The sequence below is a fragment of the Sciurus vulgaris genome (assembly GCF_902686455.1).
Source record: "Sciurus vulgaris genome assembly, chromosome: 7".
NCBI lineage: Eukaryota > Metazoa > Chordata > Mammalia > Rodentia > Sciuridae > Sciurus > Sciurus vulgaris.
Window position 1 is genome coordinate 9,540,449 of NC_136467.1, and position 16,067 is coordinate 9,556,515.

The 16,067-nt window shown below is 39.3% G+C and overlaps 1 protein-coding gene and 1 pseudogene across 4 annotated transcripts; one reads left to right on the forward strand and one right to left on the reverse strand.

Annotated features, from left to right (window-relative positions):
* The first annotated feature begins 499 nt into the window (after positions 1–499).
* On the forward strand, positions 500–1,962 carry LOC306665213 (metal-response element-binding transcription factor 2-like; annotated as a pseudogene). Its single transcript has one exon. The product of its transcript is annotated as a metal-response element-binding transcription factor 2-like (transcript).
* Positions 1,963–5,827: 3,865 nt separating this feature from the next.
* On the reverse strand, positions 5,828–16,065 carry GTF2H5 (general transcription factor IIH subunit 5). 3 transcript variants are annotated; one of them, XM_079146783.1, is made up of 4 exons: positions 15,980–16,049; positions 15,488–15,565; positions 15,102–15,174; positions 5,828–6,253 (listed from the first exon to the last, which is right to left on the reverse strand). In XM_079146783.1, exons 3-4 carry the CDS (start codon positions 15,134–15,136, stop codon positions 6,073–6,075), a joined length of 216 nt encoding a protein of 71 aa, XP_079002909.1. In that variant the 5' UTR covers positions 15,137–15,174; positions 15,488–15,565; positions 15,980–16,049; the 3' UTR covers positions 5,828–6,072. The 3 variants fall into 3 exon arrangements, with proteins under 3 accessions (XP_079002909.1, XP_079002910.1, XP_079002908.1); XM_079146784.1 differs by lacking the exon at positions 15,488–15,565 and having other exon boundaries at positions 15,980–16,065; XM_079146782.1 differs by lacking the exon at positions 15,488–15,565 and having other exon boundaries at positions 15,102–15,233; positions 15,980–16,027.
* Positions 16,066–16,067: the final 2 nt, after the last annotated feature.

Below are 16,067 nucleotides of genomic sequence, written 5' to 3' on the forward strand. Positions count from 1 at the left end.
CTGGTATCCCCCGCTACAAAAAAAGTACAATTCGACTTCGCGCCCCCAGAATTCACCGGGGTTGGCGGGAAACCAACGTGGCAAAGGGCTATAGCAAAGTGGGCTGTTTGAGGCCGGTATAGGAAGGCTCACTCTACCCACAACCCTCTCCCCGAGGACCTCGTTTTGTGAGTGCGTATGTGCAGGGTTCCCGGTGGGGCGGGTGCCCAGTGTTGGAGTCACAAAGGAAGTGCCCACGGGGACGCGATTGGTTATATTTTCCTGTATGAAGCAGGTGGCATCACTGAAGTGACTGAATGAGACTCTACAGGGGCAGGTGATTCACTGGTCCACAAGCGGTCTCCTTAAGTTGAAACCAAAAGACCCCAACATCCTTGACCACGCTGTCTTTACACAAAGACAACTTTGTGTCTGGACACAAAGCCAAAAAGCCAGCATGTAAATTTGAAGAGGGTCAGGATGTCCTAGCTAGATGGTCAGATGGCTTGTTTTATCTTGGAACTATTAAAAAGATAAAACATTTTGAAACAGAGCTGCTTCATCATATTTGAAGACAGTTCTGAATCCTGGGTTCTCTGGAAGGACATTCAAACAGGGGCCACTGGAAGTGGGGTAATGGTCTGTACAGTATGTCAAGAAGAGTATTCAGAAGCTTCTAATGAAATGGTTATGTGATAAGTGTGGCCAAGAATTTGCTTTACACTCTGATATTAAGGGTATCATCAGTTGTGTCATACACCTCATATTGATTCCAGTGTGATTGATTCAGATGAAAAATGGCTCTGTCGACAGTGTGTTTTTGCAACAACAAAGAGGGGTGGTGCACTTAAAAAAGGACCAAATGCCAAAGCATTGCAAGTCATGAAGCAGACATTACCCTATAGTGTGGCAGACCTTGAATGGGATGCAGGTCATAAAACCAATGTCCAGCAGTGTTACTGCTATTGTGGAGGCCCTGGAGACTGGTATTTAAAGATGCTACAGTGCTGCAAATGTAAGCAGTGGTTTCATGAGGCTTGTGTGCAATGCCCTCAAAAGCCAATGCTATTTGGAGATAGGTTTTATACATTTATTTGCTCTGTCTGCAGTTCTGGACCAGAATACCTCAAACGTCTACCATTACAGTGATATAGCACACCTATGCCTTTACAACCTAAGTGTTATTCACAAGAAAACTTTGATTCTGAACTTGAGCTTATGACATACATTAATGAAAACTGGGATAGATTGCATCCTGGAGAGAGAATAAGCAATGGAATAGAAAAAAAAAAAAGGAAAGAAAAAATCTGTAGGTCGTCCTCCTGGACTGTACACAAGAAAGATGATTCAGAAAACTGCTGAGCCACTGTTGGATGAGGAATCAGTTTCAGAGAGTCCTACCATGGATTTACCTTGTACTATAGGGAGAACTGAGGGACCTGCACATTCTTCTAATACCTCAGATGTGGATTTCACGGTGCTTCCAGTGCAATAGAAACTACCTCGTCTAGCATTTCCAGGCATTATGGATTACTGACTCCAGAAAAAGAATCGCTCAGGAAGATTCAGCCAAGGCCTGCTGCCATACCACATTTGCGGAGAAGAAGAGGTTGTCTTCCGAGATGAGCACTCCAGAACTCAGAACTCAGAAATCGTAAAAGATGATGAAGGCAAAGAAGATTAACAATTTGAGGAACTCAACACAGAGATTCTGAATAACTTAGCAGATCAGGAGTTACAACTTAATTATCTGAAAAACTCCATTACTAGTTATTTTGGTGCTGCAGGTAGAATAGCATGTGGCGAAAAATACCGAGTTTTGGCTCGTTGGGTGACAACTCCATGGAAAGGTGCAGTATCTTGTGGAATGGGAAGGAGCGACTGCATCCTGACTGTAGGACTGAACATTTTCACTGCACTCTCATTTTATGTAGGTACAGTTCAAAGCCATAAAGAAGTCTGGCTTTTACTCTTTCTTAAAACAGCAAGAACAACAACAAAAGATGATACTAACCTTAACATGTACTTGTCAATGTTATGGATATTGTCATAAAAAGATATCTTTTACAAATCAAAAAAGACTTAATTTTTTAAATCTTAAGATTTGTAGAATGTTTTTAGGATAGGATATTAAAATTGATTCAAACCCATGCATGGTGTTAGATAATTTTTCTAATTATTCCATTGAGTCAGTTTTTGTGATTAGTGGTTAGTAGAGCAAACAGATCATGTAGATAGCACAAGTCTTTGGAGAAACATTGTCTGTTTTGTTACCAAAATGTTGGAAGAAATTTATTTCAATACCTTTTAGATTTCATAAAGTGCAGTGTATATAATGCCTACTGAAAGACTGTAAAATATTGAAATTTTCTTTCAAGCAAAGTGTAAAAAAAAATATTGAGTCTGTAAATTGCTGTGACTAGACTTCATGGTCGTCTTAATATATTCTTTGCGTGTACATATATATATACGTGTGTGAATATGTGCAATACAAATTATGGGAATGGGCAGCTTTGGAGTATGTATCCCATAATTCTTTATTTCAGGAATAGTTGTAGTATTTACACAGCGGCATTTCTTCTCAGGCTTTTATTGGGTGCTGTTGCTTGCTATGTATGAAGAGAAATGTGTCAAACAAGTTTAGTGTGTACTGAAGAAGGGTGTGAACAACAATGTTCATGGGCTTTTAGAATGCTTCTCACTTTCAGTCCTTGTAACTCAGCTGTTCAATACCTAAAACAAATTCAAATAATATCAACATCTCCTTTTATAAGTAACATTTTCAAGTTTTCATGGCATATTATGATTGTAAATGTCTCTCAGTTTTAACAGTAAGTCTGTAGGAGTTCCATGAAGATTCCTGAAATGTCTGTAGTAACTGTTAGTCATGTTTGAATAAGTGTAGTATGAACAAAGTATTTTATTGCACAGGGTTAACAAACAGTAAGTTGCCAGTTAAGGCTACTGCTGTTTTTTTTTTACAACATTACCTCTTGTTTTTATAAAATGTACCAAGATTTAAATTGATAAATTTATTTTACATGTAAAAAAAAGTTTCTTTAAAAATAATGTATAATTATGTAAAATCACCTGTTATAGCTAATGCTAACAGCAATAAAATCATTAATAATTTTGATTACCATCTGCAGTATATCAGAAAAAAGGAGGGTAATCTTCGTTATCTATTATCAGTAACATTCAGTTACTGGTCACCCAAACTCATTTCTCAATACATATTTTTATATCAATTATGATGCACACACACAGGATCCCCAGAATTTTAAAATAATCACACTAACTTTCCCAAGGAAGTGGGGATTTGAGGAAATAAGAGTTTCTGATAGGGGCTCCAGATATAGCTCAGCTGGTAGAGTGTTTGCCTCGCAAGCACAAAGCCCTGGGTTCAATCCCCAGCACCACAAAATTAAAAAGTTTCTGATCCAATAGTTATTATGAAAATCCCTTATCAAGAAGTACAACTTTAAATATCACAATTTCAGTGCACAGATGTGTGTGACTGGCCAGCTATCAAGTTAAAATGATTTTCTCATGCAGTTAAGAAAATTCAGGTTAATGCTATCTTTTCCCAATAATTAAGGCTTTGTTAAAAACAAAAAGATTGTAACAGTAAATTTCTCCAGTGCTAAGCAGAAAACAGCTCTTGTTCTGGACACCTACAGTATGCCAAATTCAATAAGGGAAATCAGATCCCAAGAGACAGAGTGGATGCAAAGTGTCACTGCACATTTCCTGTTCACTCACAGCAGGATAAGCAAACAAAGTGACTGCAAGGTGCTTTCCTACTGTTGTACCATCCTACCTTAATAGTCTCAAAAGATATTTAACATTTACCTGAATATAACTTCTTAAAAGTAAGAGCTAATGTAATAGACTTCTTTCACTTAATATAACTCTTTGCAGTCCCTGTTCAACATGTTGTTTCCCCCATACCTTTTAAGCTCCAAGATTCTAAGAAAAACTTGCTCTAGGTTGCATATTAATAAAAAAGGTATTAGGTAACAAATGACAGAGGCATATTAAAAACTGATTTAGAAGGACTGAAATATTAGGTTCAGAAACAACTAGAAATTCTGAAGAAACATATCTTCTACTTACCAAGTTTTAGTGCCAGACATATCAGTAACCTGTAGAAATTGTCTATGTGGGAATCAAAACTGAGGACTACAGGTAGGTAGGAATCATAAGTAAGCTACCCTCTGTAAGTTTCTAGGTTTAGTAATGCATTCATGAATTAAAGTGATGCCCAGATGCTTTGAATAAGCAAACCAAAAGAAAGCTGGAACCTGGGTTTGATGTGATTCCACATAACATAATGGAAAATCCCCATCACAGGAACCGACCCCAATGGCAATATCCTCAGGAAGGGAGGCGCTGTCCCTATCCGAGTTTGTATTTCAGCCCAATACATTACTTCCCACAAGGTTGCCTGCTCCTGTTTCTATCATTCCATTTAACAAGGATTCTTCTTATAGGGAACAATGTATGAGTAAATCTAATTTTCTCTTCTTAAAAATTATTTTCGAAGATGAGTTTTTATTCCCTCTGAAATCCAGTGTATTTTAATGTTTTTAATATCATTATTCTGGGGAGTGCATCTAACCAGACTGGCAAATGGCATGTAAGAGTAAAATCACCAGAGTTAGTTGGATTTAGAACATATGGATGAGAATGTAATACTTCCATAAAAGCAGATGTCAACTGCATATCCTGTTTTAACCACTCTTTTATGTTTTAACACACGTGTGGCTTCAAATGATACAGAAGTTCACAAAACACAATATCCAAGTCTCCAACGCCTCTCCTCCAAGTTATCCACTATGACTGTACTTTTTCAGCTACTGGCTACACATAAATGCATACTTATACTGCCATTTTGTTTGGCACTCATTCCTTCATAAAAGAATGCTTGACTTGACAAGAAAATGTGACCAACAAAGTCTGAACAAGGAAAGACTAAACACTGGGCTGGGGAGATAGCTCAGCTGGTAGAGTGCTTGCCTCAAGCACAAGGCCCTGAGTTTGATCCCCAGTACCGCAAAAAAAAAAAAAAAAAAAAAAAAAGACTAAACATGTAAAGTAGCATGTGCATTTCTCATTTGGCTGTTTCTAACTTGGCACTTTAAAATATTATTTTCAAGGAAATGCAAACAATAGTTTATACCGTTATATCTTCTTCACCAATAGAGCTGGCTAGTATGCACATATTATTTGTGAAACATAAATGTTATCGAAGTTTCTACCTTGATATTTTTATTTAAACATAAACGTAAATCTGTGAAATTTCCTTCCTTCCTTCCTTTCCTTTCAGTAGTGGGGATTAAACCCAGGGGTGCTCTACCACTGAGCTACATTCTCAGCCCTTTCCAAAATTTTTTAAAATATTTGAGACAGGATCTCCCTGAATTGCAGAGGCTGGGCCTGAACTTGCAATCCTCCTGCCTAAGTCTTCAAAGTTGCTGGGATTACAAGTATGTATCACTGCCCCCAGCAAATCTGTGAAGTTTCTAATTAAAACAAAACCCCAGCCACAAGCCCACAATCATTAATAAGAAAAATACCTAGATTACACTAATCATTTAAAGGCACACACACACCCTACTTACATACACTTCTAGTACTGGGGATTGAACCCTGTAATGCTCTAACACTAAACTACTACATTCCCAGCTGTTTTTATTTTTAATTTTGAGACAGGGTCTTGCTAAGTTGCCCAGGCTAACTCTGAACTTGTGATCCTCCTGCCTCAGCCTCCAGAGTAGCTGGGATTACAGGTATGTACCACCACACCCAGCAATCATTATTCTTAATGTGTTAAATTGGTTCTAAAAAGGCAGGAAAAACATGTATGTTTTTATTAAAGGATAATAAAAGTCAAATTACAGTCAACTGATAAAGCTTTTTTAAAAAAAATTCTGAAGTACAACAAAAATTAGTTCAGGGGTTTTTGTCTGAACAAATGATTACAGTCTTTCCCACAGCATGCTCCTCAGCCACATAAGGTACTGAAAGTGGGTGGGGGGCAGTCTTTCCTATTTGTTGCTTATAATTCCTAAACGGTCAATATCAAATATTTTACTTCTGGGTAAGAGAAAAAGCATTTTGGTCCATTAATTCACCTACGCGCTCCTGGAGGACATTAACCAACTCTGCTATTACGAAGACATGAGTATCATCGATATCTTGAATGATGAACTTCTTCCCCAGGGCATTGGACTCATCCAAGTATAGTAGAAATTGCTTCATGGCAGGATCACTGGAGAGAGAACCACATAATTAGAAGATATCTTGTGGTCAAACCATACCACAAAGACTTGAGCAAATAGAATTTTTAGGATGATTAAAGTTCTGAATGATTATGCAATTCATTTCCTCTCTGCCTCAAGTGTGAATTATTTGCACAGATGACTTTGTTATAAAACTGGTAGTGCAAATTTAAAAGAGGTCAATAAGATTTTTTAAAAATAATTTTTCACTGCCCAGTGGAAAAAAAAGAATATCCAAAGCTTCGTAGTTAATAGGGTCTAGAGTCAGTTTCCTTAATTGAGTTAAAAAAAAAATGAATTTCCTTACTTATTACTCATATAATACTTATTACTGCATATAAATAAATGATACACTGACAACTAAAAAAACAAACAACAGAAAAACAAACCCTGATTCATGATCTAACATAAAATAATGTTCAGTAAAAAAATGACTGAAAAATGTCAAATCACAGATTTTTGTCATTCTTAGAGAAAACGTAATTTTGCACAATCTTTTGGTGTTTTGAGGGATGTCAAAATTAATTATGAAGATTAACAATTCAATCCAAAAGAGATCAGTGCAATTTACTGAAAATAAATTTCATTTAAGCACAAACAAGCATTAAGTTAACAAAGGAAAGGATTTAGTTCAGTTATTGGGTGAATATGAACCTTGGAGTTGATTCTGGGGAGTTTGGCTTTTACTGAATGGCATGATTTAACTTATATACTAACTTAAATTTTAATTATGAAAATACTAGTTGCTGCATTGAGAAAAAACTGGGAGCAGCAGAGGAAAGGATTGGAAACAGAGAAAAGGAGGTAACCGTAGTGATCAGGTGAGAGAGGATAATGCTTTGGAGTCGGTGGTGACCTAGAAATGAGAAGTGGTTGACTTCTGGATAAATGTGGACATACAGCCAACATGATTTGCTGAGACCAGACATGACCTATGACAGAGAAGAACCAAGGAGATGCCAAGATTTTTGAGCAATGGAAAGATGGAGCTGCCTTTTATGGAAATGAGGAGGAATGCAGGAAGAACAGGTTTGCTGGTAAGGTCAAAAGTTTGGTTTTAGGCAGATTATGTTTGCATGACATGACATGCCTACCAGCACCCAAGTGAAGAAGCAGAATAGGAAGAGAGAGGGTGGGATTGTGGCTCGGTGGCAGAGCGCTTGCCTGGTATGTGTGAGCCCTGGGTTCAATCCTCAGCACTGCATATAAATGAATAAAATAAAGGCCCATTGACAACTTAAAAAAATATATAATTAAAAAAAAAAAAAAAAAGGAAGAGAGATACACAATTCCGGAATTCAGTGGTGAAAATTCAGTCATCATGTGTCAATGGTATTTCAAGCAAAGGAATGAGTATAGCTACTCACTGAGCTTGCACTCAGAGAAAAGTGTAAGGACCAAGCCCTGGACATCCTATAATCAAAAAGTGAAGAAGAATAAAGAAAGAAAGTGAGGAAGAATAAAGTCAGGACTCAGCAAAAGAAATTGTGAAGAAGCGATCACTGAGGTAGAAGAAACCGGCAGTGTTCCAAAGCTAAGTGAACGAAACGATTTTAGGAAAAAAAAAAAAAAAGTGAGCAATTGTGTTAACTGCTGTTCATAGGTATAGTAAGATAAGGACCAAGAACTGGCCACTAATGCAGAAAGTTACTGCCCTTGACAAGAGCAGTCTGGATGGAGTCACAGGGAGAAAGCCTTCCTGGAGTGGACTCCAGAACAGGCAGAGAACAATTAGAAGTGAATAGAAACAGGTGCTCTGAGAAATCCCACAATAAGCAGAAAAAATGAGAGCACCGGGCACGGTGGCGAATGCCTATGATCCCAGCAGCTTGGGAGGCTGAGCCAGGAGGATTGTGAGTTTAAGGCCAGTCTCAGAAGCTAAGTGAGGCCCTATCTATCTCAAAATAAAAAATAAAAAAGGGCTGGGGATGTGGCTCAGTGGTTAAGTGTCCTTGAGTTCAATCCCTGGTACCAAACGAACAAAAAAAGACGAGTGGGAGCTGGAAACAGATGTGGACATCTGAAAAAGCTGGGAGGAGCAACAAGCTGCAGGGCCAAGGGAGCTGAAGCACCCAGAGAAGGGGTGCTAGAGGAAGCCGACTGCAAAGAGAGGGTGGTGATCAGAGCCGGATGTCAGAAAATGCGATATGCAGCATTGGAAGGGACAGGCCTGACTGTGAATGAAAGGCCCTGAGATGCTAGAGGACAAGGTCTTTGGAGCTCAGGGAATTAAGGCTGGGGTATCAGAAGGACTGTCTACATAGTGAAATCACTGAAGACTAGAGAGGAGAGCTATCGAAGAAGAAACCTTCAGGAAAGATTTGGATGTTTGTGGGTAATTATAACGAGGATTGTTAATGGAGGTCTAGTCTGAGAATCTGAGATTCATGGGTGCTTCTATAGAAAAAGATGGAAGTGGCAATGAGGGGTAAGTCCTACACCATTTTTTGGTCAAATAGCACAAGATGTACTGGAGGATAAAAGGGACTGCTTGGTAGAGTGGGAGAAGCCTGGCAGTGCTGCGATCAAACACAGCCTAAAGAGAGCAAGGTTTTGTTACAGGCAAAGAGACTGTTCAGAGAAGATGTTCAAGATACAGGGGATTCTGCTGCTGTGTCCTGGAAGGCAATGTAAAAAGGATTGGGGGAGGGTAGAAGAAGAAGAAATTTTAAAAAATGGGTAAACAGAGCCAAAAGGCAGTGAGATTCCAAGGGAAGGAGGATGGCCTGGAGTCTGCAGCTTTCTGGGTGAATGACCAACAGGAAAAGTAGGCACAGAGGGCAGAAAGGGAATAAGGATCTCAAGGTGCAAAGAGCTGGTGACAAATGAGAGAAAGAATGGATCTTTTACAAAGAGATGCACAATGGTCAGATTTAAGCAGATACAGAAAATGTTAAATTTCTATCTTCAGTCTTTCCCTAATTTTGGCAATTACACAATTAAAAAAATCTGTACAGCGGTACCACACTACACATTGAAAAATCTCATTGAGGTAAACAAATTAATCACTGAGAAAGAGCAACAGGAGAAACAGAAAATTAAAACGGACTTAAAAAGCAATTCTAGAAGGAACCTGGGGCTGATACAGCTGGTTTAACAGGGCGTGTCCAGGTGATCTTACAGAAAGAAAATGAGGAGGGAAACCAGTCTTGGTTTCTTTAAAACCACCATTTTCTTACTTAGATTCTTAAAAATAAAACAAAAAGCCCAGCATTTCCCTGTTTTTTTGCCTATGTATGGAGATGGGGTTGGGGCTGGGGGGTTGGTAAAGAGCAGTTTAGGAGTAGACAGGAGTGGGGGGAAGACAGACAAGACCCTTCAGTTTTAGAGCTCAACAAGGAAGCTGCACCCCCCTTCACTGTAAACAAGAGAGGACTTGGTCCTTGACTGTTGATTGTTTCAGGCCCCATTAAGAACCTCAAAATATTCTATAAAAACCACACACCCAGGAGTCCTGGAAGGATATACTTTATAATCTTTAAATCAATTACCTTTTAAGCTTAACTTCATCTGGGACAAAATCAAGAGTTTAGCTGGATGCTGTGGCGCACACCAGTACCAGCAGTTTGGGAGGCTGAGGCAGGAAGATCCTGAGTTCAAAGCCAGCCTCAGCAACTTAGTGAAGCCCTAAGCAATTCAATGAGGCCCTGTCTCTAAATAAAATATAAAAAAGGGCTGAGGGGGCTGTCTCTAAATAAAATATAAAAAAGGGCTCGGGGGCTGGGGTTGTGGCTCAGTGGTAGAGTGCTTGCTTAGCATGTGTGAGGCACTGGTTTCGATTCTTAGCACCACATATAAATAAATGTCTATCAACATCTAAAACAAAATTTTAAAAAAGTTAAAAAAAGGGGGGGCGCTGGGAATGTGGCTCAGTGGTTGAACACCTCTGGGTTCAATCTCCAGTACCAAAAACAAAACAAAAAAGAGTTCAATATGTTGGTTTAACCTGTTTGCTCAAGTAATTGAGAGTAATCATAAAAAAACACTTTTGAGTTCTACCTGCCCCCTACCACACACACAAATTTGTGTTGTTTTCCAAGTCATCTTGAATACCAATGGTATTCCCAACAACTGAGGAGATACTACCAGCTGGCAGAGGAGCTAGGAGAACCATCACTGAAACACTACAACAACTACCTTTAATATCAGTATTAGTTGCCTCAATTAAATTTTTGTTTTTTCCAGTGCTGGGATTAAACACAGGACCTCAAGCATGCTAAGCTCATGCTATACCACTGAGCTACACTTCCAGTCTTTCAAATTTTTGAAAAGAGGTAGAAAGAATTCAGGTTGAATTCTCAAGCATTTACTGAAATTATGGATTACCTGGAATGGTTCAAAAGACTTACTCTTTTTTGTTTAAAGATACCAAACATTTAAGGGATGTTTCAATATGAAATGTGAGGTCCTGAAAGAGTTTAGTCTAATTTTTCATGAAGGTCGGCTCTGGGAGAATCCCACTGGCATGGAGAAACAAAACAAAACATAAAAACCCAAGTCCACAGATGCTTGGCTAATGTCCTGGGATCAGGGATACTGAGTAGGAAAAATGTTTTTGCAAAGGGCAGATACCTTCCCTCCCAAACAACCTTAGCATATAGCTTCTATAAATGATTCTGGGGGTAGGGCAGGGAGTCACCATGAGTCTACCAAGATGATGTAGTCTGCTGTAAAACAAACTACAAAATTAGTTCTCTCCATCCAATCAAATAATCATCTTGATTTAGTCAATGGTAAACTATTCTTCCTGAATAATTAGGTAACCAGTATATTATTTAAAAATTTAAAAAGCATTTTTCATAAATAGAAAATGTTACTGAATATAAAATAGCTTTGTTCAATTAAGTTTATTCCCCCTCTTATTTTTTTTCTTCTTTCTCTTTTCTTTCTGGTGCTGAAAAATTTATATTTTTAAAACTTTGAAGCCTAGTGCACACTTGTAATCCCAACAGCTTGGGAGGCTGAGATTGGAGGATCACAAGTTCAAGGGCAGCCTCAACAACTTAACAAGACCCTAAGCAACTTAGTGAGATCATGTCTCAAAATAAAAACCAAAAAGGGCTGGAGATGTAGTTCAGTGGTAAACTGTCTCTGGGTTCAATACCCACTACCAAAAACAAGTACAATTTTGAGACAGGGTCTCACCTAATTGCCCAGGTTGACCTCAAACTTTTAATCCTCCTGCCTCAGCCTCCTAAGTAGCTGGGATTATAGATGTGTCTCATCATGTCTGGATCATAAATGTTTTCAAAATTTAGGTTTTATCTGACCAGAAATATGGGGGTTGAGATTAAGGTCCAGCATAATGTAGGTGCTTAATAAATATTTGGTACAAGTCATAAGAGAAAGAAAGAGACATCATGGGAAATATTAAGTTAACCAGAGTCACAATTTCTAACTTCCCAGCATGACCTGTAATAAGTTTTACCATTACAAAGACAAAAAATTCTAACTTGAGTAACAGATTCAGTCTAGCCCTAAGTGATTCCATTTTGATTTTTTTAGTCTGGTCTGCTGGAACCTAGTATAGGACTTTAGCTAGAAACAATGGCTTCCTGGAAGTTCTACTTAACACTCTGCATACTCTGATTCTCACTGGATAGAGGCTCTAAAGGAACATTAAACAACCTGGAATTTAAGCTGAGATGGCATACTCTGATTCAATTCTATTAACAAAATTCACCCAGCAAACAAATATTTACTAAGCCATCTCCTGTTTTATTATCTATCTACAGCACTGTTTTAAGTGTCTGGGAAGCTTCAATAAACATGGTTTTATTAAGAAGCAAAGGATTCAGTAGCTCGGGAGGCAGGAGGATTTCGATTTCAAAGCCAGCCTCAGAAAAAGCAAGGTGCTAAGCAACTTGGTGAGGTCTTTTCTCTAAATAAAATATGAAAAATAGGGTGAGGATGTGACTCAGTAGCCGAGTACCCCTGAGTGCAAACCCTGGTACCAGAAAAAAAAAAGAAGCAAAGGCTAACAAAAGACTTATAAATAACTATAAGAAAATAAGACTGGCTTTATCTTAGTTCTTCCTACTTGTTTCTCACATAAAATACAAGTTTGGATCAGGCTGGATTAATAACACATCTTCCTCCAGATTCTTTTCAGCTATTATGCTGTAAACTGGTTGGAATTTGTACCTCTGCAACAAACCTTTGCTGAAGCACTTGCCAAACTGTGTAAGTGCACACAAGAGGTCTGCTCTAGTACCTGGAATTGGACACAGACGTTATGCTAGGCATATGCTACTTGCTTCAGTAATAGCCATGGTTGGCTAGATTTGGAAAAATGCTGGATGTGAGCTTGGCAGTTGATGGTGGATCCCAAGAGAGAAGTTTTCACTAACCTTGTTTTGACATTATTCATAAACATTTTTTTATTTAGCCTTTTTTTTCGTACTAAGTGTTGAACTCAGGGTCTCAGACTTAAATGTTGAGCTCAAGTTTTACCACTGGGCTACAATCCCAGGGCACTAGCCTTAGATCTTTGGTACCTGATAAGCCTTGGGAGGAAAGAATTTTATATCCAATGCCTTGACTTTTTTTCCTATTCACTGAAGCAAGGTCTAAATGGTCATCTGGTTTATTTGTTTAATGTAGTCTCTGTTAAGTAAAAATTATAGGGGGTCACCGTTTTGGACTAAGCTCCTGTACTTACTAGGCTAAAAATCAAAACCCAGTCACTCATATTCTTTATACCAAACAAACAAACAAAACCCCAAAAACAACAACTAAACTAGAAGTAACCTGTTAACCAATTGTTCTACTTCCTCTTCTACTGGGAATTGAACCCACACTCCACTACCAAGCTACATCTCCAATTCTTTTTGAGACCGGATCTTCCATAATTGCCAAGGTTGGCCTCAAACTCGTGATTCTCCTGCCTCAGCCGTCCCCAACTCTAACCAGTTATTCTTCCATGGATCCAGTTCATTTCCTTTACATGAAAAGGTGGATGTTCTTAAGAAGGAAAAAAAATGTATGAAGTTTCTAAGATTCACAATAAGTACGAATCTTCTATAATGAATTGATGAAAAATAAATATTTTGCTTTTGCACCTCAAACCACTGAAGTTATGGCCACAGAGTATGATAAATGCCTATTTAAGAGGGAGATGGCATTAAATTTGTGGTTAGGTACTATCTGCCATTGGTGGTCTTCTAAGTTATTCACTGAGGATATGGGGGGAACACTGTCACTAACCGGGCCATTTATCCTACTGCACCACCAAACAGCGTGCATCAAAAGCTGGTAGCTTCGTCGGGTGTGGTACTGTACACGTTGCACACGTATAATCCCAGTGACACAAAAGGCTGAGGCAGGAGGATCAAAAGTTTGAGGCCATGGGGCTGGGGTCATGGCTCAGTGTAGAGGCACTGGGTTCAATCCCTAGTACCACATAAAAAACTAAATAAACAAAACAAAGGCTTTAAAAAAAAAAAAAAAAGAGTTTGAGGCCAGCCTAAAGAATATAGTGAGGTACTTAGCAACTCTGAGACACCCTAGAAATAAAAAAGGCTGGCGGTGTGACTCAGTGGTTAGGTACCCTGGGTTCAACCCCAGAACACAAAACCAACCCATGACCTCTACCTCACTCACATCTCATCACCATAGCCAACTCCACTTTCTGAAACGTTTTCCCCCTCACCTCGCTGGATGTTTTAGCTGCTTTTGTTGGAATCCATCTCTGCCCAAAGTCTAAATCTGCACTATCCATAGGTAGCCTACTAGTCAGTCACATATTACTACACAGCATTTGAAATATGGCTAATCTGTGAATGTGCTGTAAAACAGACAATGGACTTTGAAGATTTTGTTTTGGTTGAGGGGAAATGGAACATGTTGAAAGAATACTATTTTGGATATGTTGGATAAAAAAATAATTTCACTTGTTTAATTTTACTTTTTTATGTGGTGACTATAAAATTTAATCCTATATATGTAGGCTCAAATTATATTTCTATTAGAAAGTGCTGCTCAAAATGTTGACCCCCTAGGGTTTGGCCTTGCTCCTCCTGGGCCTTACATCACAGTAAACAGTATGATCATCCACCAATGGGGCACAAAAAGATAGACAGTAGTATTTTGAACAAGTATGTCCACAGGACAGGATTCCCAGACGAAAGAATTACTGATGGGGCAAACAACCAAGTGAAGACTGAACAAGACTCAGTCACCAATTCAGGTTTTAAGACTGCAAGGTACTTAAGCCATAGACTTTAGACTGCTTAGGGTAATTAAACTCTGTCAATCATCTTTTTAGTGTGCAAAAGAGCTCAAGAAACCTGGTCTGAATTTTTTTCTTTTTAAAAAACCAATTGGTGATGGTGAATTTATTTATGCAAGTTCCTAAATTTGTGTAAGCCCTAAAATTCTAGTCAACTCCTGATGGCTTGATAATATGGTACTGTTACTCTATGAAGACTAATTTAACAAGTATGCTACCTTGGATCAAAAATTGTTGGAAATTGGGGTTGGGGTGGTGGCTCAGTGGTAGAGTGCTCACCTAGCATGTGTGAGGCACTGGGTTTGATCCATAGCATCACATAAATATAAAATAAAAGTATTGTGTCCGTCCACCTACAACCAAAAAAGAAATTAAAATAAAATTGTTGGAAAGAGTGCCAATTACATCAATTTCACAGATGCTGACATTTGGCACCAGGAAGAAACTTAGCCATCAAAATCTGTCTCACTTGTTAATAAGAAAACTGAAGTAGAAAAAGCTTATTTGGTTTCATCCAGATTTTACAGACAGGATTTTAGAAAATGTATATGTGTAAATCAAGATTTGATACATAAATTTAAAAGTCATCAAGTATCAAAACTACTAACCATTCTATAAGCACTCCTTTCAAGACGTTGACCATCTTTTTCCAGTGAGAAGGTGGAGAAGACCTCAATAATCCTAATAAAAAAGAAAGTAACACTGAAAGCATCAAACGCATATACTTTGGGGATTTGCATCTGAAAGGAGACAAAATAAGAAGTGTCCATCAAAGAGAGCTAACATTAAAATACATAGACATTCTGATCGTTTAACAAAACTAAAACTGTCTACCTGAAATGCATAAATATTACTAGTTAACAACTTCTACCTGCAGTCAATGAAGGTAACTCCTCTCAGCGTGCCCAACCCAGGTGTAAAGGCCCATTACTTAAAGGCTTTCTCATTCAGGGGAATGTTCAGGGATAGATATAAAAGGGGCCTTAAAATTTACCTGGTGATTCGGGCTAGGGATGTAGCTGAGTGGCAGAGCGCCTGCCTCACATGCACCAATTGGGTTCACTCCCCAGTACTGGAAGGAGGGAAGGAAAATCACGTAGATTCAACAACCGCATTTTAAAGATGAGATCAAGCGAAAGGATTCAGAAAAGCAGAACAAGCCAGGTCTCCAGATCCTGCGTTCTTTTGCTAAACCAATCACGTCTCTCCATGACCCTGCGCTCCAGGGAAGCCGCCCACGTACCCCCAAATTCACCCTTCGACTCGTACGCCTGGGCGCAGGGCGAGACACCCCAAGAGATCCACCAGGGGACTGCGCGGGACAGCCGCCCGGCCCTGCCACGAAGGGCTCGACCGTGCACCGCCCGGTCCCCCGGCGCCCGCAGGACAGGTGCTGGGCCTCTCCTCCCTCTCCGCTCCTTAGTCCGGACCCCGCGGACTTCCACCCACCACACTACCCGCCGCCGCTCCGAGGATCTCCACACACCTTCGCCCGCAGACCCAGCAGAGCCTCGGCGTCGCCGCAAAGTGCGCCGGCGCTTTACGTCATCGCGCCAGGCACGCTTCTGTGGGCG